The 26922-nt window shown below is 45.1% G+C and overlaps 1 protein-coding gene across 1 annotated transcript; it reads right to left on the minus strand.

The window, feature by feature from the left end:
- Positions 1 to 4486: 4486 nt before the first annotated feature.
- On the minus strand, positions 4487 to 25882 carry Yy1 (YY1 transcription factor). The gene is made up of 5 exons (XM_041633069.1): positions 24755 to 25882; positions 13322 to 13484; positions 8150 to 8210; positions 6322 to 6480; positions 4487 to 5647 (listed from the first exon to the last, which is right to left on the minus strand). The coding sequence occupies exons 1-5, from the start codon at positions 25419 to 25421 to the stop codon at positions 5465 to 5467; spliced, it is 1233 nt and encodes a 410-aa protein (XP_041489003.1). The 5' UTR covers positions 25422 to 25882; the 3' UTR covers positions 4487 to 5464.
- Positions 25883 to 26922: the final 1040 nt, after the last annotated feature.

The raw sequence follows: 26922 nt of genomic DNA on the forward strand, positions 1-26922 counted from the left end.
CATCTGTCCAGAGCAGCTTATTGTTCTGGCTTAGAAAGGCCCAGTTGGGACAGAAAGCCTCATGTACTGTATTTGTAAAGGGTAGCCAGGGCTTCTCTAAAAGGAGGTTGGAAGAGATAGGCCAACGGACCACAAAGTGAAAAGCTAAAAGGCTGGTTTTTCACTCTTAGTACAATATGAATGTTCCCAGTTCCTCCAGTGGTTGGTTTGGAGATGAAAAGGTATATTCACCTGTCAGTCATTCACTCAGAGAAGCAGGCCGGTAAGTCTTTGGGAGTATCTGCAGAGAACAGCCCACTTACCAGCCAAAGATGTAGGAAGGGATTGTTCATCCCAGCTGCTCAGTCTTTTGTGGCCTCAGCAATTTTGGGGCTTGGGCCTTGCCACCTCAGCAACATTATGCCTGCAGCCCCATTTCGGTATGGGGATGGGAGGGGATGGGCAGGGAGCCTTGCTTGCAAGCACCATAAGGCGCCAGGGCCACAGGCAGGCAGAAAAGCACATTCCCAGCCAAGTCCTGGACAGAACCATCTCTTGATTCCTGAGCTTCTGAGGTTAACACTGGGGATCATAAGCCCAGCTGCTCGATAAACACTTGGCTGTGCTCTTACTACAATCTCTGGCCTGGGAGTGGAACATTTCTTGCACTTGTGACACTGTTCCTGGGTGATAAAGGAAGTCACTGCATCTTCCCTGGGAATTTAGGATCTCTCACATCAGGTGGGGGGTTAGGGTACTCACCTCCTGGCTTAAGGTGTAATGACACTCAGCAAAGTGAGGAACAAACAAGAACCACAGGCATTAAAAAGCTTAACATTAGCGTTTATTGTTATTGTATAGAGCCATGTTACACATGCTTGGTGCTTCAAACTGAGTTATGTTTTCCTGGATGCGAAGCCATCTGATGCTTGATGCGGATGCTTTAAATACTATAATATTTCTGTGTCTATGATCTATGAGCTAAGGAAAAACCAAGGACAATTTCAGAACAGCAAAGAACACTTAAAAGATGTACATGACACACAATGCAAAGTCCTTGAGCCAGGGCCTACACAAGTTCCCAGAAAATGAAAACACAACTTTTCCTGTCATTTGTAGACACCAGGGTCTAACAGCTGCTGGCATTATAAGAGGCGAATCTGGTACTGATGCCTTTTCCCTCCATTATGCTATATATGTAGACACCATGTGGCCCCAGGCAGGAAGACAAGACAACCTGGCACAGCCGTCCATTCCCAATGTCATTTCTTAGGGTGTCTGAGTGGCCTTAAGTAGTATCATCAAACCTGCCACTCTATGGAATGCCAAGCAATGTGCTGCCAATTAATACACCCCTTTCCTCAATGAACTCCAGAATGCCGGCTGGGCACACCTTGTACCAGTTTTGGAAGGTGCACCCTGCCTGATAACCTGCTGCCAACATTCAGCTCCAATGCTTCATTACTATTTTTCTAAGAGACAGACATTTGTTCACAACTGCCACCCACCTTTCCTATAAAGTCTAAATAATGTCCCAGCTGGAGGATGATCTTCCTGGCACCATACTGACCAATTAAGCAAAAAGAAAATGCCAGGAAGCCTCTTAGCCACACACCTATCCTCTCCCGCCTGGTGCCACTCATCCGAAGGACTAGTATTTAAGCCATCTGAGGCAAGCAAGGCACCTGAGCACACCCTGAGAACAGCAACAAGTGGTGGGAAAAGGTCAGTACTTTGGAGACCTAACCAGTCTGGTCAATGCTGCTGGGAAGTGAGTGATTTGAAGCATGAAGTACCTTTTGTTCTGATCAGTCAAAGAGCAGGATATGGGGTGTTCGCCCAGAGTTGCATGCAAGCACACATGCCTCAAAGTTCTGACTTAATAGCCTGAGCTGAAAACTTAGGTGGAGTGCATCTGCCAGGACCTGCTAGGCCTGGACTCTGGAAGAGGTGCTGAAGTCACACTAACACCAAGGGGTTGCAAAGCCAGATAGGAGCCTCTTAGGCCAGAGCCAAACAATCTGGACTAGAAAAGGAGCTGGCTTTAGCAGCCAGTAGGACTGCTAGGACAAAGACTTTTAGTAGTAATGGCATTTACTGGCAACTGTGTGCTCACCCCTGGTTCTGACTCCTAAAGTTCCTGCTCTTTTTGTAGGCTAGATGTTGAGAGAATAAAACATGAACACTGCAGACTGACAAAATCATGCCAATTCTGGAGCACAGAGGGAAGGTAGAAGCAGTCAGGTCTCTCTGCCTGTGGTGGGGAGTGGGTAAAATTAGGGACAAGACTTCCTGGGTCATAGACATACACTCCAGTGTGAGTGATCTGAGGTTGTACCACAGGTGAGTCCTGCACAGTGGGAAGGTGGGTGGTGCAAAGTCAGGCCAGCACCATTATCACCCCTGGAGCACCACACACCTCACTAACAGTAGGTTCTCATCTGTAAAGACACAAGCTACAGGTCTACCTAGAAACATGGGCAAGCACACACCATCCCCTCAAAGGGTCTTATATTCCCAAACTTAGCAAAACAAGTGGCATTCAGAAGAACCTGTGCATGGAAACCAAATAGGGGGAAAAAGTCTTGGGTTTTCCTCAGCTCCTCCGGCCTGGAGTCTGGGCAAAGCACACACATCGCATAGGACCATCACGGTGCGAGCTCAGCATCTCTGTGGGAGATAAATGTCACCCTAGAGTGACAGCTCTGTATACAGATAATATGCCCCCAACCCCACTACCAAAAAGGGGCAAATAACAAATTCAAAAATAGAAAACAACATCTTATTAGGTGTAAACTTATCCTCTGGAGTTTTTACATTACATTTGCTAAAAACATGCATTTATTTCTGCTCAGATGTAAGAAAATATGTCTATCAGTATTACTTACAAATCAGATTAATTCTCTAGACAATGGACTCACTGTTAGAACACCATTTCTTCAAATTTTAGTAAATTACATCTATAACAAAATAATAAATTCTAACAAGCAAAATGGGTTTAAGCCAAAGCCAATGAGAAGCAGCTTTCCCCTGGCCACTTCCACTCATGTTAGTTCCCTATGCTGTTGGCCTAAGCCCAAACTGTAGTCAGCAAGGACCTGCATACCAAGCTGTCTTTGAACCCCAAATGAACTCCTAACAGAATTTAACTGCACACTGAGAAGACAACGCTAACACAGGAAGGGTGAAGACGATGACTGTTCCACTCAGACAAAAAGGGACAGAAGAGATGGACGAGGGCATCTCCCAAGGTATCAAGGCACAGAAGATGAGGCCTCACTCCACACAAAGGCCTGACTCTCAGGGTGGCTGGAAGGCCTTGCCACAGCACAGGTTTGCTCTGCTGTGAAGCCTTGGGCAAGGGTCTTAAGGAAGTGCCAGGGCCAGGCTCAAGGGTGGCACAACATTGGGTGAGGGAGGGCAATGTGGCTCTGGACTCCTACTGCAGGGCAACTGGGAAAGCTCAACCTGATGGGAGGGAGCAAAGACCTGGGTGCTCACAAAAGCACTGGCGAAGCTCTGCCCAGGCCCGGCAGAGAATCACACGGGGCACTTGGCTTGGAAGGGGCCCCTCCTTAGGCTTACCTCTCTCCTGACTGCCAGGCACAGCAAAGCCTGCCATCCAAGCACAGCTGGGTCTGCTGATGAGCTCAGTCCCGTCAACTACTCATTGGATAACAGATTCTGGACGAATAAAAACAAGTGTCCCAAGTTACGATTTTCATTTATAGTTCAGAAGGCACTTCAAAATTCCACAGAGCCACAGGGTCACTGTTTCTAGGTCACCAATCCTCCTGGTGAGGCCATAAGAAATCGAGCTAAGTGTTCGACCGGTTGGTCTCCCGGCCTCTTTGTGACTAAATCTGGTATTGGTTTTTGTCATTTACCTTATAGTTAAGCATTCAGCACAGAAAGACAGACAGTTAGGTTTGCATTTTGAATAAATGAGATTTTGATGTATCACGGCAGTTTATAAAATATTTAACAAGTCTGGTATTTGACTAAGTAAAATTCAAAAATTATAGTCATACATCGAAGAGGTCACAACATGACAAGTCAAGTACTCACTGAGTACAACTTTCTACAACAATAATCTAATCGCCTTGCCGCTCTGCCCTTAGTGTGTTTACAAGCATCAAACTGCTACTGGCACTCAATTGCTACATCTGCTAGCATCTAATAAGGACTGCACTGGATTTCCTATTGGACAAGCCAAGGAGCCACTGCCCTTGAAGGCAGCCTGAGTGATGAGGAGGCCCATGCTCCCTGGTGCACTCATTGCCAGTTGGTGCCTCCCATTCAGAAAGCATCAGGCCCCATGCAAATATATCACTCCCACACGCACCAGGATATCAAGGGCAATCTTGTCGGACATGGGCCATCTGGTGTACTCTGAGGTAGTTCCTTAGCTTGGGGTGCCTACTGCCTACTCTTCCGGAATTCAGGGCATGTAGGAAATATTGTCTATGCACGGATCTCATCACAGTCACTGTCACTGAGTGCAAAATAAAGGAAACTCGAGTTGCTTTATTTAGCTTCCAATTTCTGGGAGGCTCAAGAATTATAAGTATTCTGGACAACAGAAGAAAATAAGGCTGTGCTTACAGATCTCTTTCTGCCATAATCTTTCTTTAGGATCGCTATTTTATTGTTGCCCTTTCTGTTACACGGGATGTACACATCAGGTGTTAAAAGGTACAATACATTCTACAACTGAGCACCACTTTCTGTAACTGAACAGGCAAAGAAATTACACTGAACATCAGCATCTGGCAGTATTTTTTGGAAAAAAAAAAGTGACTAAAATGGGTTTAAATTGATTAACACTATTAAATCACATCTAATATTTGATACTACATGATTCAATACAGCTATACGATACAATTATACAAAATGTGTTAACATCAAAGAATACAACCAAAATTAAGATAGCAAACAAAACCTATATAACTTTTTTTGTACAGGAAAATACTTTTGAAGTATGCATGTAACTGCCCATTCTTTTAAAGAAAATCTACCGCAAGCAAAGTTATCAACCTCCAGAAAAATCACACAGCATTACTAAGCATATCCCCAAAAAGTGTACAATATGCACACTTGGAAAATACAAAATTAAAAAAATTGTAAGCAACAGGTGAGCTTCATATTTATAAGAATGTGAAAAGAAGTCCCATTTTTAGCACTGTTGTATAAAGAATTGTCTTTTGATGCGAAGTTCATGAACTGTCCTCCTGTTGGGACCACACTTTACAAAAACACCTTGTTTTTGAAACGAGATTACAGAGCAAGATAGAGCATCTTAGCAATGTCATCTTATTAAAGTATTTTTTTAAATTTTACTACTTTATCAAAACATGTCCCTTAGGTGTGTAGGATTCATTTTTAAAATTCTTCCTAGAAATAATATACAAAGGAGAGGCATATTTATTCCCAATCACACTCCCGAAGATGCTTCCCATGTTTGAGAAGGTCTTCTCTCTTCTTTTCACTGGTTGTTTTTGGCTTTAGCATGTGTTAAGATGTGAGATTTCAGGTTAGTTGACTGAGCAAACTTCTTATTACAACCGTCGAAGGGGCACACATAGGGCCTGTCTCCGGTATGGATTCGCACGTGCGTGCGCAAATTGAAGTCCAGTGAAAAGCGCTTCCCACAGCCTTCGAATGTGCACTGTCAAGGAAAAATCAGACATCAACCCACTTGGCAACTGGGACCAGACCCTAGGGGTCAATAGTACATTGCTTGGATGGACCCACCTATTATTTTACTGAGCTGGTCTCCTTCCTCCCCTGGAGAACCTTCTGGGAATATTCTAGAACTGACAGACAGGGAGGGATCTCTGACACTACAAGCCCATGGCTAGCTCTTGTTGTGCTAAGTGCCAGTTTAAAGTTCTAGTATGTCCGAAGACACCCCAGAAAGTAGAATACAAATGATTAAGACATTTAATGATGCCAACTGTCACAAAGAATTGTGTTACAGACCCATTCACTTCTATAAGCAGCACTGAGTGTCACCTGAGGCACACGTAGCCACAGCACCTCATAAGCACTCCATCAGTAATTCAACATACTATTCACTTCCAAAACATGGGACCTTTGAATCTCTGTGAACACACTAGAAATTTAGTATGGGGTTACTCTTACATAATCCTGTTTTTCTCAACAGACAGCACCACCCAGTATCCAACACTCGCAGTCACACACAGTCACCAGGAACTCAGGCAGACCTTCAAGTAGCCATACCAGGAATGGGAATAAGAGTCCACCAACCCCCACCTACATAACATCACCACCCTGCCCAGTACCCTGACCTGTAGTTTGGGGAACAGGAACTGGCTCTACCTGAAAGGGCTTCTCTCCAGTATGAACCAGCTGGTGTCGTTTTAGCTTTGAGCTCTCAACGAATGCTTTGCCACATTCTGCACAGACGTGGACTCTGGGACCGTGGGTGTGCAGATGCTTTCTCATAGCAGAGTTATCCCTGAACATCTTTGTGCAGCCCTTAAAACAGAGAAAGAAGCTTAGTGGTTCACACTGCAAACTGTGAGAAAGGACTCAACCACTCAACAGCTTTTACTGATGTTTTTACAGCAAACAACCTCCCCAGCCCCCCTTTAACTTTACTTAGCATTACAGAACATTAAGCTATTTGAGGCTATTTAAGACAAAAATAAATAAATAAATAAATAAAAAGTAAAAGAAAAAAAATCAGACAGCTGAGAAAAAGGCCTTATTATTTATGGCAAACCCGTGCTTTACAGATGAGGAAACTGAGGCTTAGAGATGTATTGACGTAGACTTGCCCAAGGTCACACTATTAGCAGAAGCCAGCCAAGCTGGGAGTAGAACCCAGCACCCTGGCTTCCAGCTATACCACAGCCGCCTCACCCAACTACAGTCCCCAGATGAAGTAACAGAAGCACTGAGAAATAAACGGAGTTAAAATGACGGTAGTCCACCACTACCTTTGGTGGGCCCCGTATTCTGTGCTGCAACAATGGGCTGTCATTCTCCATCGCCTACTGTTCCCTCTTCTCTCTTTGCCTCTTTCCCCTTCTTGACAGAGAAAGAAGCAAGAGGGTCTCCAAGGAATGGCAACTACAGAAGAAATTTATTTGGTGAGACACTGGGAAAAGAAGAGGCAGGCAAAGCGATACCAGTGCGGGGGAGGCAGATGGATGTGTGGTGCCCGAGAGCAGCATGTCCTCAACAATTTCTTCTGCAGTTGTTGCCCATGATGGAGTGAGTGGGGAAATGGTGAGACAGCATGACAGAAGGACAGCACAGGTCACCACTAGACAGCTTCACAGGCAAAAGGGAGGGGAAAGCCAGTTTTCCACCTTGACCTCTAGCTTCAGCTCCCATTTATACAGAGAAGCAAAGAGATCCCGGCACTTATGGCATAACAGTTTTCAAATGCGTCTTAATTTTGACAGATAAAAGCCACCATGCACCCTAAACCTCCATACTACAAGCATTTACAAGGAGTACAGAGACTTTTAAGTAGTCATCTATCAAAACATACTTATTCTTCTTCAACTGCTGATTTGGCAAATTCTTTATTCCATTAATGGTTTCTTCCCCTTAGTTTCTAAGCATTTATATCTTTTTCCCCGTTTAAACCCAATCAAATTTGAAAACTGACCACCACCCCCAAACACCTCAAACTGCTTTTCAGTCACCCCCCCCCCCTTTTACTTTAAAGACCAGAGCTGCGTTTGAAAACGGTTATGCACCTTCCTAGTAGCACAATTAACAAAGTAAAAGTAAAAAGAAAACTGAAAGAAATTACCAAGTTTTTATTTGGTCTATTCTAGCAACATTCAACATAATCTTCAAGTTTCAGTCATGAGCGTAGAGTCTTGTGAAGATTTATGGGTGAAAACAACCCAGTGTCTTAAGACAGACTTGTTAATGATCCAAAACAAACAGACCTAACACAGCACAGTCAATATACAGAATAAGAGCACTGGCCCTACAGCAGCCCCACTTAACATATTTAAGTGTCCTTTACTAAACAAAACAAAATTAACTGTCTTGTGTTTATAAACCAAAAATTCTAATTCCTCGCTCTGTTTTAGTTACAAAAGTGAAAATCAAAGTACATATTCCTTACAAACTGTCTGAAGCCTAAGCAGCAACTAACCAACACTCCCCTCGCATTACTTACTTTATGAGGGCAAGCTATTGTTCTTGGAGCATCATCTTCTTTAATTTTCCTTGGCTTCATTCTTATAGAAAAAAAAGAGAAAGAGAAAGAGAGAGAGAGAGACAGATTTGTAGGAGTGGGTCACACTAGACAAGCATAAATCAAATAGTCCCGAGACTGCTCCTTGTAGCACCAACACTAAGCTCATGGTACTCCCCTTCCACAAAGGGAAAGGACCAAACTGCCTAATCTGCTGAGCCAGAAGAGCAAAAGGTGCTCTTCCGACATCCTAGGTAAGTGCTGGTACTCCAAAAGGCTGCATCGCTGCCTCTTGAGAAGGTGGTGCGGCTTAGAATGGTACCATCAGCTCCAACATCTGCTCTTCCCACCTAACCCCGTTAGCAAAAATAAATAAATAAAAACCCCACACAGATTGACAACCCCGACAACTTCAGACTTATCACTTAGTCAGGGTGGGGTCATGGCAAGTTACCCTAAATCATCAGCTGCTTTTTTGAGGAAGGAGTAGGGTTTCAAGATGGGGTTTTTCTTTGTAATAGTCCTGGCTGTCCTGGACCTCACTCTAGACCAGGCTGGCTTTGAATTTATAGAGATCCACCTGCCTCTGCTTTCTGCACGCTGGGATTAAAGGCATGTGCACCACCAGTGCCTGGTGAGGAACTGCCACTTACACTGCTTCTAAAGTATTCATTTTGGTAGTAATAGGAGATGACAGTTTTTACAGAATTTTTAATTTTACTTTGTTTTTGAGACAGGGTTTTGTCACCACAGCTATCTTATTTTTACATTGCTGGCTGTGGTTTGGGAGCTCTCCATGAGAAAAGAACTTTGGTAGTAAGACAGCTAGCTGGGAGAACCCCAGGTGAGGCTACTATCTACACAGCTTGCCAACGAAGAACCTGCCCATCTGCAACTTCCTCAAGCAGCCTTGGTTTTCATGAAAACTTTCTCTCCAAACATTCCCTACAAGTCTATGTATGATCAAGGGACAAAAAATGAATTCATAGAAAACTATAAAAGATTTAAAATTTAAAAACAGAGCTTTTAATCCCTAGCTCTGCCACATCATACTCTTCCATGAAAGTTGATATCTAAACATTAACTAAGCCAATGGTATCTTAACACTAACAACAGTGTACCAACCAAAGTGACTTGGAACAGTAACAGAGGCTCAGGTTACTCTTTCTACTCAAACCTGGGGAGAGGGTAACTGGCCCTCCCTACACTGTCAAACCCTGCAACCTGGCCCAAACCTTCCATGCCTAGAAAAAGAGGAAGCTTCTACAGTGCCTAATGATCAATCTCAGAATATTCTTCCCAATTCCAACCCTGCAGACAAACTTTAAGTAGATTACCAGTATGCCAGTTAACAAGCCATTACTTAAGTGCCTACTCCTAACTAGTCTTTGCTGGTCTCAAATGCCTGTCTTCACTTAAGTGCTAGGATTACATCGTGTAATCTTCACCAGTCTCTGTTGCTTTAAATGCCAGTAAATCTTCAAGTTTGGGGTTCAGTTCAGAGTAGGGTAGCCCGGTGCTACTGCGCCACCTAGAGGTTAGATCAGCCTGCCTCTGCCTCCTGACTTTCTTTCCATTCTTAATGAGGTGTTTAGAAACGGGCTCTCGGATACATCCCAGACTGGTCTTGAACCTGCTGTGTAACACAGGACTGGCCTTGAACTTGTGACCTTCCTATTTCCACGTGTTAAGTGTTGGTCACAGATGTGTTACCATTCCCAGTGGCGTTATTTTTTTCCCTTTAAAATATCATTTTCAAAAAATGTGTGCTAACATTCAGTATTAATTTTAGAATGAGAATTTACAATGCATTTGGACGAACCCAAGACTCAGAATCAATGAAGGACTTAACCATCCATAGCAACAGAGAGGGTCTTTCCTCAGAGAAGCTCTGCTGTGCAAGTGAAGAATGACGGCCACTCCCACCCCAACCCAGCACCTCGATGTGTTTTCTATCACTGACTGGGATACTTTACAGAACCAGACATGATGAGGACGACGACAGAATGGATGTGACTTGGAGTTGGCTTCTACTAGCTTCATGACCTTGAACAAATCACTCAACTTCTCGGCCTCAATTTCTTACTCTGTAAGCAGGCACAATGCTCCCTACATCAGAGCTGCAAGGCATCAAAGACAACACACTAGACACCTGGGTAGTGAGAGTCACTACTATCACTGGTCATGTGGCTAGAAATAAGTTCATTCTTTTGTTCCTTTGGCTTTGGAGACAGGGTTCTCAATCATATAGTCCAGACTGGTCTTAAGTCAGTCAACCTTTCGCCTCAGCCTCCTGCATGGTAGATCTATAAACACCCGCTGCCGCACCCAGCAAAAATGATTTCACTCTTTAAAATTACCATTTCACTTTTGCTCAACAATCCCTAAGGTTCTGATATTCTGAACTATCTTTCAATCAAAAGACCAAGAGACAGAAACAAAACAGCACAAACAGAAAGGCACCATTAGGAGTTTTCTACTCTAATAAACTAGAGGGCAGCATGGCTGGTGGACTGGACAGTACACCATCCTGTCACACATGGAAGGAGCACCACCACGAAAAATGGGACTCCACAGCTCACCCCTACAGCAATTTCCCAGACACAATTTTAACAGAGCACTGTTTAAACCAAAGTCCCAACTAAGTTGATGCACAACAAACTAGTCTAAAGCCAGCAGGCAGGACTTAAGCTGCTAAAACAGCCTCTGCTGCCATGCAGCTATATTCTGCAAGCACCAGGATCTCATTAGGAAGCACAGCGTGGCCTTGAATTTGCAATCCTCCTGCCTCTACTTTTCAAGTGCTGGAATTAAAGGAGTGCACACACCACATCTACCTTAGACTACAGGATTTCAGTGCCAGCACCTCTAAGAAAATATACAAAAAGAACTGCCTACTTAATTAGGAAACAACTTTCTTCACCAGGCCCCGGCTTAAATAGGCAACTCAGTGAAGTATAGACACCCCCCACATGGCACCACCTCAAAATCAAGACTAAACTTTTTTTTGGCAGGGGAGAGGGAGGGCAGGGATTCACTATGTGCAGCCCTAGGCTCTCATGAAATCACTTTGTAGACCAGGTTGGCTTTGAAATCAGAGAGATCCGCCTGCCTCTGCCCGCAAGTGCTGGGATTAAAGATGCGTGCCACCACTGCCCAGCACCTCGCCCCCTTTAAAAGACAGCATTTCATGTTGTATCCCAGGACTAGCTTCAAATTCACTATGCAGCTTCTCCTTAGCACTGGATAACAGATACACAGTAGTCAACTTACAGACTTACATGGTAAATCTAGAGTTTCCGTCATGCAAGGCCAAGCATTTCTTTTAAAAACTGAGCGATCCCACCCCTCAGCTTTAAAGACAGGACTCGAATAAATTCACTGTAATTTTTTAAACTTCCATCTGTCTGTCTATTGTCTAGGTGGAGTGTAGCAGGTCTGAGACATTCTTTGATCAGCTCCACGTCCAGAACAGCATACCCACTCTGCCACAGGATGGAAAAGAGAGAAACAGGAACTTGCAGCCATAAGCTAAGAGCAATGTAGCTCCCCCATCATAGCACAGAGGGCCAGAAGAAGACCAGAAGAACAAGTTTCGTCGTAACTGGCAGAGATCATATGATGTGGCCACCAACAGGGAAACTTGGTATTCTATTGTCAGAGTCCCAGCTAAAGGCCTCCAGAAGACCCTATTCCATGATGACAATAAAGTCTTACAATGCGGAGACCTGAAAATAACAGGGCACGTAGGTTCAGATATTTCTCTCTACCACCACTGTCGAATAAGTCCATGTAGGTTAACATGATTTTTAAGGGATGTAATCTAAAATGGAACTGAGTCCAATCCTTAGTCCACCTTGGTGCCAAACTTTTTTTTCTTTAATTTTTTTTCATACTAGCAAAGTGAGCAAGGTAACACCCAATTCTAATACAGAACCAAAGTCCTAAGAGCTGACTGTAAAAGAAAGACTGCTGAGGGTTTGGCTGTAGTTCAGCAGCATTGCCAAGCACGCAAAAGGGCTAAATAAAGACTTTTAACAGGGAGTGTTCCTCTTAAAACACCAAGTACTGTCTTCTCATCACCTACCATGGCCATGGCATTCATGACATCATTCTCTGTAAGTGATCTTCTCCCTAAGCTTTAGGCCCTTTATCTTTGGTGCTTTGAGATATTGTGGGGGAAAGGGATCAAAGCAATACCAAGAGTCACCTGTGCCTAATTTGTACTGCTCACAACCTATAGCTTCTCTCTCTTCAAATTCTTTCCTCAATCCTCTTTCCTGATGCTGAAGCAGTGCTGCAATGTGTCGTGGAGATGGGATTCCTCCCTCCCCTGGTCTTCTACAAGGCTATTCATTGGCAGTCACGCTGCTGCACACATCCATTTCAAATGATTCTCTTCTACTCTCACTACTTCCTTTTACTCTCTAAACATAAGGATTTCCCCAAACTTCCCTTTTTAGAACTTCCATAATGTCTCTAACCCCACTCCATTTTTATGTCCTCACTCAATTCTAAGCATCAAGAAAGATCTGGTTAACTTCTTTAGGAGCACAATATTAAACTCAGTCATAGCATTTGTCCTCATAAAACTGCCTACAACACTAAAAACTAACTAATATAAATACCAGAGACTTCTGCAGGAACCCATCCTATTTCAGGCAAACAAACAAATATCAGTGAGTACAGATCTTGACTGCTCAGCCGGGGCAGCTATAAGTTCCAACTTAAATTAAGATAACACCAGGAGTTATATTCATCGTATCTATGAACTGGTGAAATCTCTGCTGTGATCAAAGCATCCAGGATAAATCTGGACACACTGTAACACGCTTGAACTAACAAAGAAGCACAGAGGTGATGTGCACACCCACCTCAAAACAAATCATGTGCAACTTCCTTAACTTCACAGCAACACCAGTTGTGGAACCAAAGAATATTTGCCTCATCTCATAGTCTGCAAAGCTCTAGAATGCTGCCCTTCACACATTAACAGCATCAGCTATTATCAAAATCAAGAGTGGCTGTTTTGTTTTCAGAAGTGTCCCTCTAGAAAGAATACAAACCATCACTGTCACTTGGAAACAAAGAATACAGCTGGCAAGATTCACACACTTCCTATAACAGAAAAAAAGTAAAGTTCTTGTAACTTACCTAGCAAATTCTGCCAGTTGCTTAGGGTCTGAGAGGTCAATGCCAGGTATCCCTCCAGGAGGGAGTTTCTTGCCTGTCATATATTCAGAATAATCAGGAGGTGAGTTCTCGCCAATGATCTGCTCTTCAACCACCGTTTCATGGTCAATATCTTTTTTTTCATCTGAAACACATGAGATTGATCATCTTAACTAGAAAAATACACTGAATATAAAAATAGCTTTCAATGGAATCTTAAAATAACTATAGCTACTGCCTCAATTTCTCAACCACTCATTCTGTGTTCTCCAAATTTTGAACTCCTGATTCTTCTCCTGGGTCACCCAAACCTTCATGTCAAGTCCCACAGACCTTCTTCACACTGGAGTTCTGAGTTGGCCTACCAGGAATAGTGAGCTCTCCATTAGTGTACTGTTACACTCTCTCTAGGTTTACCTTTCTTGTCTAACTGGCTTCTCCCATGTTTCAGTTTTGCCTTTTTACCTATTTCACAAACTAGTACAGGAAAGAAGAAAAGAACACTCTTAGAGTCCAGTAATCATTACAAGTTCAATCACTCCCAGCAAGGAGACACAAAAATTAATCACCTCTCTAACCTTCCACAATTGTTTTTATAAAAACATGTTTTATTTTGTTTAAAGAACATCCTATTTGCTAGGCGGTGGTGGCGCACGCCTTTAATCCCAGCACTAGGGAGACAGAGGAGGGCAGATCTCTAATTCAAGGTCTACAGAGTGAGTTCTAGGACAGAAACCCTGTCTTGGAAAAAAAAAAAAAAAGCCAGGCAGGCATTGGTGGTGCACACCTTTAATCCAGCACTCAGGTCATCAGGCTTTGTGCAGTTTACCCGGAAGATCAATGGGTCTCACTGCCCCTCCTTTTTCTTTCTTTTTAAAAGAAAAGGACAGAATATAAATGAAACATTTTTATTTGTCGGGTATAAACTCAAGCCTAACCCTGAGACCTGTGTGCTGAACCGTTTAGCCCAAGTGTCTTCTTAGGAACTAGAATGAACACACTAATTCATCTATGTATTAATAAAGATAAACATCTACGGATGGATGAAGGGTCAATTAAAACAGTCTAGGCGGTGTGACTCATTAGCAGTTACAGAGCTGAGACTCCTCAGTCAGATATTTTCACTTCATTTCTAGTTTTCTGTCCTCAGCAAGGTCAGTCTCTCACCGAGATCCACCACCACACCACACCTAACTGTACAGAAACAGGATGGCAGGCAGGGAAGCTAGTGTTCTACTTTCCCCAGCTCCCAGTCTTACTACTAGTCATCCCAAGCTGGCCTTGAAGTTGTAGTGATCACCCCCCTGCTGGGTCAGTTTAGACACATTTCTGATACAAAGATTAAAACAAAGGGTTCTATGGATGTAGATCAGTTGGTAAAGTGCTCGCTAAGCAATCAATGTCCAGTACCACATAACTTGTGCTTAAGGGCACAGGCTTATAAACCAGAATTGGGGGGAGGGGGTTCAAGGTCATCCTCCAAATTCAAAGAAAGTTTTAGGCCAGCCTGGGAATATATGATGAGTGTCAAATCCACAGCACAAAGAACTCCCAACCTAAACCAACCCCTGTATAGTTCCACATATATGAGCCAGGGCCTTGATGCCTGTCCCTGGCAAAGTTGCCAGAGACAATAGTCTACCCTCAGGGAATACACAAGGAAGTTAAATGATGAAACACTCTTATGGAGCCACATCTCCAACTCAGAAAACATTTTTTTTTAAAGGATCAGCTCTTACTACACTCAAAAGTACAAAAACCCAAAAAAGAGGGGTCAGGGAGACAATCAAGTGTTCCACAAGCCTGAGTTCACTCTTCACTCTCCAGCACTTGTGTAAAACAACAACAACAACAAAAAAAAAACCCCAGCAAAGTAGCATGTAGAATCCGAGCTCTGGGGAGGCAGAAAACATGCAGATCTCTACACGCAGATCCCTAGGGCTCACTAAACACCAGTGTAGCCTACTACTCTGAGGATCCAAGCCCCAGTCCAAGGCTGTCAAAATCAAGGTAGGACTAGGTGGAATGATACATGCCTTTAATCCCAGCATGGAAGAGGTAAGGTAAACTGAATGAGGTCAGTCTAATCTACATAGTGAGACCCTGTCTCAAAACGAAAACATGAGATGACCCAGTGGGGTTAAGAATGTGTACTGCTCTTGCAGAGGGCCTGGACTTGAGTTCCCATTCCCAATAGCTCACAAATTACCTGTTAACTCCAGTTCCTGGAGATCAGATGCCCTCCTCATCCTGACTCAGCTGACACACGCACACACCTACACATAAATCAAAAAGTACCCCTACTTTATAAACAAAGTTGTTTGTTTATACAATCCTTTCCACTTCTTTACAGGCCACAGATGGCTGCTTTCCTGATGCAAAAACATGGGGATCTGATTGGCTTCAATAAATAAAAAACACAAACCCACAAAACCCAGTGTTATTACCTGGCCCTTCATAAACTTGACATACAGATGACATTTTACTTAGAGAAAAGGGGATTAAGATATTTCTTTTCTGAGTAGGAAAATCACTAATTTTTGAGAAATGTGATTTGGTACCAAATGAATACATTTCTAGGAGGTCCTTAAAACATGGTAAAGATTTCTTTTGAAAGACTAAACCATAGCTTGGTAACAAACTAGATCACTTTTCTTGGAAGATGGTGGTGTCACTTGCTCAGAAAGCCAAGTGTGGAAGAGATGATGAACAATAACAACAAAATCTAGCTTCTCTTTGCTTTGCCATGCCTATGTAGGCTATTAGAAAGCAAGTACAGGGAATACAAAGGAATCTAGTTGAAGAATGGTGTCATTTATTGGCATACAGACTTCATTTATAGCCATACACATATTGAACACACCCACTGAAAATAGAAGGGTCCCAGAGCCACCCTCTAATTCTCCTTGCAGAGGAGATCAAACACTTAAGAAGAGGGTGAGACACAACAAGTGGAAGCGTATGGCAGGGCTGCACCATCAATTTAGTCATCACCATATGCCCACACTTCTGCAGTGTCAGCAAACTTGGGCCCTCTGCAAAAGCAGTAAGAACTCTTAGCCACTGAACTACCATCTCTCTAGCCCCATTTTGGTTTTGATGTTAGTTAGCATCTTATGTGGTCCAGGCTGGCCTGTTCTCATGTTCCTCAGCCCCATCTCCTTACGGTGAGTGTCAGTGTTGGTTACGGGTATGCACACAGCACATACAACCTTCTGCACTGGCTATTATTATTTTCTTTTAATCTTATAATACTGAAAATTATTCTGTACAGGAGAATGTGAGCTGATTCACTTTGAATGTCAAATACACTATTGATTTCTCCGAACTACAAAAGGTGATACTGTACACAAGTGTCAAGGCAAACTATGTTCAGGAAGCAAATTATCTAATGCTAGTCTAAGATAGTGCACCAGACTCAGGGGACATGTCCAATCTTTGGCCACTGTCATGTACAAATGTGTTAGGTCATGTTCATAGATATATATATACTCTATGGCCCATGGACTTCAGGTTGGACACACCTGTAAGAGATTCATTGCTAGAGTAGCCTTTGAAGGGAAGGTTAGCATGGAACCTGATTTGACAAGGTAAACCAAGGCCTATTTGGAAAAGGCTGAGAACATAAGAAAGTGACTGAAACCCAAGCGGTTGTGGGGACGAGGCAGAAATCCTTAATAAATAAATAAATTTAAAAAAAAAAAAAAAAAAAAAAAAAAAAAGAAAGTGACTGAAAGGAGTGCAGCGACAAGAATGCCCTGTTGAAAACCAAGCTAAAACTGCCCTGTATTTCCACCAAAACATTATGGCCGAATGCAGATGACCCAGAACTACCAGAGCAGAGCTAGGCAGCCCAGGATGCAGTCTTGAAGAAACCACGTCTAGCCAGCAATGTCTGTTAAGTGAGCAGAGACTGAGCTACTCATCTACATTCAACGTTCTCTTTCTGCACATAGTATGACCTGAAAGTCAGGAAGGTATACAGACTAGTCAGTCCGTCCTGGTCCATTTCCTGGTAGTTCAGTTCCCTTAGCAATGATCACTTCCAGTTTGATTATAAGTAAAGTAGTTGAAAACAACCTCTAGTCACTAAGACCTAATCAAGGAAGTTATAAGAAAGAGCTGAGAACACTCCAGGTCTAGCACTCAAAATAAGTCTCCTCTACCCAATGTGTATAAATCAAACAGGTTTTCTCACAGCTTGCTTTTGGTGCCTGATAAAAGGCATTTAATAAACACACCTTTCCTTGCCTGCCTTCAACACCTAGAATGAAATCTCTTTCCTCCAAGGCTTTTGGTTCTTACATCTCCAGCCACCACTCATAGCTTTGTTTTTGTTTCCTCACTAAATAACAAGAATACAACCTACTTTACAAGACTGGTGGCATGTTAAAATGCCAACTTTTTATCTGAAATGTAATGGAGCTGACTATACAAACATTTTTTTGTTGTTATTTTTTAGACAGGGTCTATCTCTGAACAACATGGAATCAAGATTTGATAAGATAAACCAGGGCCTACTAGGAAAAGTCTGAGAATATAAAACACTGACGAAAAAGGAGTGCCGTGGCAAGAGTGCCCTGTTGCAAAGGCCAAGCAAGGCCGACCTTGAACTCACTAAGATCCACCTGCCTCTACCTTCCAAGCACTGGGATTAAAGGCGTGTGCTACTATGCCCATCTTTAATCCCAGCACTTGGGAGGCAGAGGCAGGTGGATTTCTGTGTGCAACCTGGTCTACAAAGCAAGTTCAGAATAGCCAGGACTGTTACACAGAGAAACCCTGTCTCGAAAAACAACAACAACAAAAAAGGAAGAACATGGCATGGTGGCTCACACCTTTGTTTCCAGCGCTCCGGAGGCCGAGACAGGAGGATCTCTGCATTTGAGGCTACCCAGTCTGCAAAGTGAGTTCCAGAACAGCTAGGGCCATATGGAGAAACCTCATCTTGAAAAAAACAAACAAACAAACAAACAAAAAACCAAATAGGAAATTCCAACTAGGTAATATTTCAAGTTTTATACTTTTTAGACACCTCTGGCAGATCCAAAAATCATTGTGAAACCAGGTTGATGGAAAAAATACTTTTCTTTTTATCATTTTGTGTACCATCTTCTCTACTCATACTTCCTTTCTTTTTTGGAAACAAAATTGGGGTTCGTTAAGTTAGATTTAAATATGAAATTTAAGGAGGAAAGCAAGAAAAGGATAACATGAAAGCACTTGAGTGTGAGTTTCTCAAAAGAGCCAATTTTTCTTCCTTCTTAAAAACACAGGTTACTGGGGGGGGGGGGGGGGGAAGATGACTCAGTGTTAAAGGCATTTATTTCCCAAGTCCAGTGATCTGAGTTGTATCCTTGGAACCCAACTGACAGAAAGAGAACCAACTTCTGAACATTGTCTTCTGAACTCCATATGCACTGTGGCATGTATACATACATGTAATCCTCCTCCTGCTATGAGCCTATAAGTGCTCTAGTTACACCCAAAGGCCTACCTTTTTTTTTTTTTATCTTGGTATCAAGTAAGGAGAGTGTAAATTTCCTTTTTCATCTTGATTGCCAGAAAAAAAGCTTGTTAAAGAGCTGACTCCAATGATTCTGCTTCTATTTTCCTAGTTTACACATTTACCTACTCATGTACTTTCTGTCTGGATTGAGCCCCCATGCCTCCCATCTCTGGCCATTCTGGTTTCACTTTCATCAAAGAGCCATCGTCTCAGCCCTGACACCATCCAAATCCACACAGTCGTGTTCACTATTCATGAACGGTTAGCACAAGAATTATCTTTAACCACTCTAGAAACCACTGTGTAATGCCAGGCAGTGGTACTTAATCCCAGCACAAGGGAAGCAGAGGCAGGTGGATCTCGTGAATTTGAGACCAGAAGGTCTACAGAGTGAGTTCCAGGACAGTCGAGGCTACAGAGAAACCCTGTCTCAAAACAAAAAACAGAAATAAAGTTGAAGTAACAGGATGGTCATCTTACCTTTGAGGGCAGGAGTGTGGCTCAGTAGAGAGAGCTCTTGCCTATTGAGTGGGACTTGGGTTCTTCCCCAGCAATGAAACAGAAGACACTAAGTATATATGGCTTCCTAGTAAACACTTGGTCATTTGTAAAGAAGTACAACTTCTTTGCATTAAAGATTGAAAATAGAGACCAGGTAGGGTGTGACTAAGTGGTAACTGTGTTCATTTAACATGCACGAAGCCTTTCATTTAATCCTTGGTAAAGGAACAAAATAATCTTAAAAAATTAAGCTCTGTGTGTGTTAGTGCACATTTATAATTCCAGGACTCAGGAAACTAAATCAGAAGGATTGCCATGAACTTTAAGGCAGGTTGGGCTACACTGAAGGATCGTGTTTCAAGAAAAGAAAAAACAAACAAACAAAAAGACAAGGTCAAAAGCCTTGGTCAGTGCTCCCTAGAGGGCAAGTATGATGTGGTTACTAGTAAGGTTCCCTGAAACCACTGGGCTGTTAATGAAAATTAATCATAGGACTGAGCTATAGCTCAGTGGGAAAGTGCTTGCCTAGTGTGTGCAAGACTCTGCCTAGAGCCCTACACCACAAAAAGCCATAATGGGCCTCACTAACAAGTTACTTCAAATGAGGAAATGACCCACCTCATGTTCAGAGACCACACATAAATACACACCAATAAACCAGTCAAGTAACACCTAGGATCTCCCTACCATTTCTTACAATTCCAACTTCAAAACAAGCAGAAATGCCTTGGGTGTAACCACCCTTAGGTCCAGTGTAGGTCTGTGTCCTCTTTTTAAAACGTGTTTTAAATGTTTTGCATGCATGTATGTTATGAGCACCAAAATGGAGATACAGACAGTTGTGAGTCACCACATGGTGCTGGTATTCAAACCTGGTCCTTCTGAAAAGTGACCGGGGCTCTTATCCACTGACCATCTACAACCCCAGCTTGTTTTTAATATCTATTCTTTCAAAAGCTTAAAACGCTCTGGCACTAGATAGAATAGGAGATGGGACTGTTCTTGAAAGGGACTTTTCTGCTCCTGTTGGCAGAAGAGAACAGTTATCAGGGGCAGCTGAAGAAAAGGTTAATAACCTGCAATGAAGAGTCAAAGTTCACAGGCTTTTTTTTTTTTTTTTTTAGCAGGCTGGGACTCCCCCAGTCACTAGATCAGAACTGGGTCTTAGGCTGAGATTGCCTTATGTAGGGCATATAGTTGACAGGATTGCTTTGGAGAGTTTTGGGGACTTTGTTCTGTGGAAATTCATGATTATGGTCTCTTTATAACATGGTAACATTACCACAAAGGAATGGCAAATGGCCATTACTGAGAAGCCCCGAGTTTTTCTGAATGTATAGAACAACAAAAAAGTGTAACACACATCTGGTTTTATTTCAACTTGTTATTTATTGGTTGTATTCCAGGGTCACATACTTTCACTCAATTGAGCACAAAGCCCTTCCATAGTTGGTTTAACAGAAGACAGTTAAAGTCATGTAGATTTCTCTTGAAGTCGGATGCTTTTGCTAAGTGATTTCCTTTATTATTAGTTATATAAAAATAAGTCATTCCTGTATGGATCTGACGACTATTTCCAAAAACAAACAACAAAACCAGCTCTGTCAATAATAAAGGAAAAAACAACTAAATGCCAATCTGAAAACTACAAATATTTCAAAACAGACAAAGTATTAAAAATGTTTAGGAAGCTTTAATTTGATGCACAAATACATGCTAATCTAGACACAAAAAGGCAAATATTGTCTGATTCTAGCAGTATAAAGTATCTGGGACAGGCAAACTCAGAGACAGAAAGACTAGTGGGAAGAGGGGTAGAGGGGAGTGACTGCTCACAGGTCTGTGATGATGATTACCACCCCAATTTTGGCCAAAATGTTGGACCCTCGCCTCAAAACAAAACAAGTGGCAGATCATGGTGGCACATATCTTTAATTTCTCTGAGTCTGAGGTTAGCCTGGTTTACATAGTGAGTTCCAGATAACCAGGGCTATATCAAGTCTCAAAACAAACAAACAAACGAACAATAAAAAGCATCAAAAAGTGACAATCATTTGTTGTGTAACAATTTCTTAGAGACTGAAACATTCCATCCTCCAAAAAGCTCCTTAAAACAGGACTACAAACTCAAAAGATTCAGGAAGTCCCCGAAACTAAGCAGAATTCCTAGTCCCCTCCTGGCCAGAGCAAACAATAAAAGCTGAGTCCCCTCAGAAAAAAATGCAGTTGAGCTGCAAAAGACTCTCACAGTAGATCATCTGCCTGCAAGGGGTTTGGACCAAGGCACTTGGAAAGGACACTCCCTAAGCTGTTGAGCTACCTGCAGGCTGTGTTGTGTGGTTCAGGTTCCCAGTCTGTGAACTGTCACCCATGCTGGGGTGGGCTTTAGTGATACAACTGTCTTTTGAGTCATTTCTGCTTCTATAAATACTCCAATAACACTAGTTCCCCAAGTTAGACTTTCCGGTGATATGCACACTGATCTGTGTGGGTTCCCTATCTAGGGTGAGCAGCCCCGTGTGTTGCATCTTCCCAGGAAAAGTTTTGTCACTCAACATCACTGAGGTACTACTGGGAGATAGACAAAGTATTGAACTGTGAGAGGTGAAGGAAAGGGGCAGTCCTCTATGCCCTCTACCAGTAAGAGTTACAGTGCTTTGCTACTGTTTCATTCAAAACATGACCTCCACAAACAATGCTGTCACTCTAAAGTTCAAAGAGGTAACAACAGAGACCTACAAAACCCAAATATCTGGCTTCCACAAATTCCTACTAACATGTATTTAAACCAAACCAAAACCTCCAAGAGGCACAAAAAAATTTCTAGTGTATTAAGACTATCCCTAATCTTTTTTTTTTTTTTTTTGATTTTCGAGACAGGGTTTCTCTGGAGCTTTTGGTTAAAGGCGTGCGCCAACTATCCCCATTCTTGCTCGGTGTGGTGGATCCAGCCTTCAATCTCAGCACTTGGGACGCAGAGGCAGGAGGATCTGAGTTCAAGGCCAGTCTGGTCTAAAGCGCTAGTTCCAAGACAGTCAGGGAAAAACACAGAGAAACCTTGTCTCAAAAAATAGTAAGACTAACCACATGTATAACTATTTTTACAAGGGCTACAGGTAATGAAGCTTGGTGCTTATGTAAATCTGTGGCTTCCTAGTTTAGCTCACCTAAAGCATTAATTCAATAAACTATACAACGTGGAGTGGCAACTCATGCCTAGAATCAAATGAGAACCATTCCTACTACAGCAACATCACATACATGACAGACTTAATTTAGCTAATCTCCTTGCACTTCTTCGCTTATTGCATGGCCTTAATTCAGTTCTGAAGATTAAATTATTTTCAGAATCTGAACTTGGGACATGCATAGTTGACCACACACCACTTAGCTCCTTTTTGGTAATAACTGCAAGCCACAAAGGCATGGAAGAAGGACCATTTACCACCAAGACATTCAGAGGAAATAGGCCATCCCTTGCTATTGTCATCAAATATTTATAACCACTGTTTTTGCAAACTACTCAGTAACACACCAATTAAGGTTTTAAAGAAACAGACATTAAAATACCCCCGAGCTATTCTATGTGCCCTTGTACAGCCAGTAACACAAGGGAAGTAATGACTAAATGCTGACTTAATTGTAAATTAACCCACATTAGCCAGGTCCCTCACTTTCTCCCCAAACTGGCTGTCTCAATACACACTGCTTCATAAATCAATATCACACACACTATCAAGTTTTTCCCCCCCTGTCTAGAAAAGCAAGTTATCACTTTGGTAAGATCAAATGCCAAACAAGTAAAAGCTGTTTTATAACCTAAGTTTTGTATGGTTAACGTACTTGGCACCCCAAATTTGGTAAATTCATCTAAAGCCCTAAACCTGCTTTTTTTGTTGTTATTCCATTTCTACTAAAAGGGGGAAAAGTTTCTAAAGTTTAAACACATCAGTATACAAACTATTTGTTACCTACCAAAACGTGTGGTAGGCAGCGTTTGATTAACTATTAGGTAGTGGCTAATTTCCTTTTATGTAAATATACAGCTCCTGATAAAAACTCAAACTGCTCAGCAGATTCTACCCAGAGATTCATTCAGTGCAGAACAGCGTCCTGAACACTTCCTACTATATTTCCGTAGAGCTCTCTCTCCCTCCTCCTCTCTGAACCACAGACCCATCAAGCTTCCTGTCATCTTGACACTACTAGACCAGCTTTTCCGTTAGGAACCTTCATGTATTTCACGAATTACTCTGAATTTTAACAGTTTAATAAATAAATCACATCATATTGAGACTCTGCCCAAATATGAGAATTCAGTAAAACGTAAAGGCTTTCAAACTCAAATTTTATCATCACAAGGGCTACGTGAACTAGCTAGGGTGTGATTATTCTGTCTAGGTAGTACCCCAACAATGAATGTTGACGTAGTATTGGATAAAACGAATAGTCAACAGCTCTTCCGGAGCTCTAAACAGAAAGGATTTCTCTTTCAATATAGGCTACTTGGGGCCCTACAGGGTCTTCCTGACTTTCGCTAAAAGCTGTTTAACATAGTAGAATTAACCACTTTTTATAATTCTTTTCATGAGGAAAACAAAGACCGCTTGTTTATAAAGTAAAAAGGCTACAGATGTGGGAAACTCCGACTTTTATTAGTTGATGGCAAATATTCACAGCTGTGCAAACCAGCCCAGCCTATCCGCATAGGGCCCAACACTTAAAAAACAAAACCCACAACTCGTCAAGACTCAAGAGACCAGTGAATGCTCGGCCCTTCCTTCCCGAACTCCCGTTCCGGGTCGAGCAGGCGAGGGAGCGCGCTGGCAGCGCGGGTGACAGGCTCCAACCGCCGCCGAACCCGCACACGCGAGCCCTACGTGCCACCCAAGTCCCGCCCCGCAGCGGCGACCGCCCCGGCCAGCGTGACCGCGGGCCAGCAGCGGCGGCCTCTGCGCAGCCCGCTCGGCGAAGGGCTTCGAGGAGACGCTTCGCGTCCACGGGAGCGGGGCGGGGCCGCGCCACCCCCAAGGGGACGGCGGGGGAACGGCGCACGTCCGGCCCGCGCCGCGGCCCTGTCAACGCCCGGCGGGTGGCCCGGCGCGGGGCGGCGCCCTCAACCGGCCCGCCGCACGTCCGTTGGCACGGGCGTGGAGGAGCGCCGGCCCCTCCCTCTGCGCCCGCCGCCACAGCCCGCTTCCGCTCGCTCAAACTACGCCATTGCGGCCTAGCCGGGCGCCGCCCCTCCCCCGCGCCGCCATCTTCGCGGCCCGCCGCCCCCGCCATCTTTTGGGGCCGCCATACTTGCCCGGGCGGAGAAGATGGCGGCGCCCATCACACACATAAAACATGGCTTCCCTTCAAAACAAAAACATCCCGAGCAGCGGCCCGCCGCTGGCACTCACCTGAAGACCACATGGTGACGGAGAACTCGCCCTCCAGGGTTTTGATCTGCACCTGCTTCTGCTCCCACTTCTTATTGCCCGGGTCGGCGCCGCCGCCGCCCGCCGCGCCGGCCCCGCTGCCCAGGTAACTCTTCTTGCCACTCTTCTTGCCGCCGCCCTTCTTGACGCGGCCGCCGCCCGACGAGGACCCGCCGCTCTTGCCGGCCGCCGCCACGGTGACCAGCGTCTGCTCGATGTAGTCGTCGTCGCCGCCGGCCGGCGCGGGCACCGGGATGAGGATCTGGTCCTCGAACCCGTCCTCGGCGCGCAGCCCGTCCGAGTCGTCGCCACCCACCACCTCCTCGCGCGTCTGCACCAGGATCACCTCCTGGTGGTGGTGCACCTGGCTCGGGTCGTCGGTGACCAGCGGCTGCAGCGCGATCATCGGCGGGTGGTGGTGGTGGTGGTGGTGGTGGTGGTGGCCGGCGTGCCCGTGGCCGCCCCCGCCGCCGTGGTCGCCGCCGCCGCCGTCCTCGTCGTCTTCATCGTCCTCCTCCTCCTCGCCCACCACCGTGGTCTCTATGGTCTCCACCGGGATGGTCTCCACCTCGATCTCGTGCAGTTCCACGATCTCGGCGGGCATCTCCGAGCCGTCCGTGGCAATGTAGAGGGTGTCGCCCGAGGCCATGGCTGAGGGCTCCGCCGCCACGGCCGCGGCGGCCTCGGCTCCTGGGCTGCGGGAGGGCGGGCGAGGAGGCGGCCGGCCGTGGGGAAGGAAGGCAGAGGGAGGAAGGCGGCGAGCGGGCGGGGGGGGGGAGGGGGCGGGCGGCGGGGGAAGGGGCGGGCGCGGCGGCCGCGGGGCTTCCCCGCCTCCCTAGCTCGGTGCGCCCCGCGCTCGCTCGGCCGCTGCTGGTCCTGCTCCCCGCCTGGCTTGCCTAGCCTCGGCTGCCCGCCCTGGCCGCGCCTCCTCCCGCCCTCCGGGCCGGCGTTACGCTGCCCCCTTCCTCTTGCGCCTCCGCCTCCTTCCACACAAATACCAACTCCTCAACCCGAGCCCAGATCTCGCCGCCGCCGCCACACTCTGCTCAGGCTCGGCCTCGCGAGACTTCCGCGAGGACCGCGGCCCGCCCCGCCTCGATCCCACTCGCTGTTCCTGGCCCTGGCTCCTCCCTCCCCACCAATCGCGCTGGCCCACTGGTCCTCTAGGCCCCGCCTACTCACCCGGGCTCCTCCCGATTGGGGGCCGCTGGGGTAGGGGGCGTGGTGGCCTTCACGCGCGCTGGCTGGCCCCCGGCGCGTGACGTCAGCTCCGCGCCGCCGTCGCCTTACGGCGCTCCGCGTCGCGCGGACCCCGCCTTCCGCGTTGCAACAGTGACAAAACTGCCGCTTGGGGCCGGGGCCACCTTCGAGAGTGGGCCGTCGACACTGCGCCTTCCGCCTCAGGAGCCGGCGAACGGTCCGCGTGACCCCGGCGCACGGTAACTAGAGCTGGGCTGAGGGGGGGCGCGCGCCTTGGGCTGCTGTGTTGCCGGCGGAGCGTGCGAACAGCGGCCGCGTCGCCGCAATAAAGTCTGCTCTGACGAGAAACGCCTGTGCTTGTGTTTTTTGTTGTTGTTGTTGTTTTGCGTTTGTCCTTGACTCCTGGGCTTGATTGGTGGCTCGGGAGTGAAGGACCGAGGGCAAATCCCGCCGCGGGTGCCAGCCCGGAACTCTGCGGCTCTCGTGCCGGTGCGCGCTGGGGCGACCGCGGCAGGCGGAAGCGGCGCGCGCAGCCTAGGGTTCACCGTTGGAAGTATGTCCGTTATTCTTTTATGACCCGCGGAAACCGGAGAGCGAGCCGTTGGGTGCCTGTTGGAACTGAGGGTCTCGGCTGCTCCAGCAGTGGACTCCACTATTGTAGCGTTCTAAAATTCTCCTGATACCTACCTTAGGATATCTTGACACAGGCTTCGCCTATTCATCGCTCTCATAAATATTCCTTTTGCCCACAAGTCTTTGCATTTGCCTCCTTGAAAATTGTGCCGCTTTCTTTTGTGCGATCCCCTTTATAGCTTTGACGGCTTGTATTTCCCTGGTGCAGATCAAGATGAATTGCTTAAGATACATTGTACCTAAGTGTTTCGGCGCATCCTTTCAGGCAACACAGGATGGCTTGCTTTTTCAAGAGAATCAACGAAAATTTGGGGAAG

The sequence above is a fragment of the Microtus oregoni genome, unplaced genomic scaffold (genome assembly GCF_018167655.1).
Source record: "Microtus oregoni isolate MIOR12 unplaced genomic scaffold, Mior012 000043F_ref0000047, whole genome shotgun sequence".
Lineage (NCBI taxonomy): Eukaryota > Metazoa > Chordata > Mammalia > Rodentia > Cricetidae > Microtus > Microtus oregoni.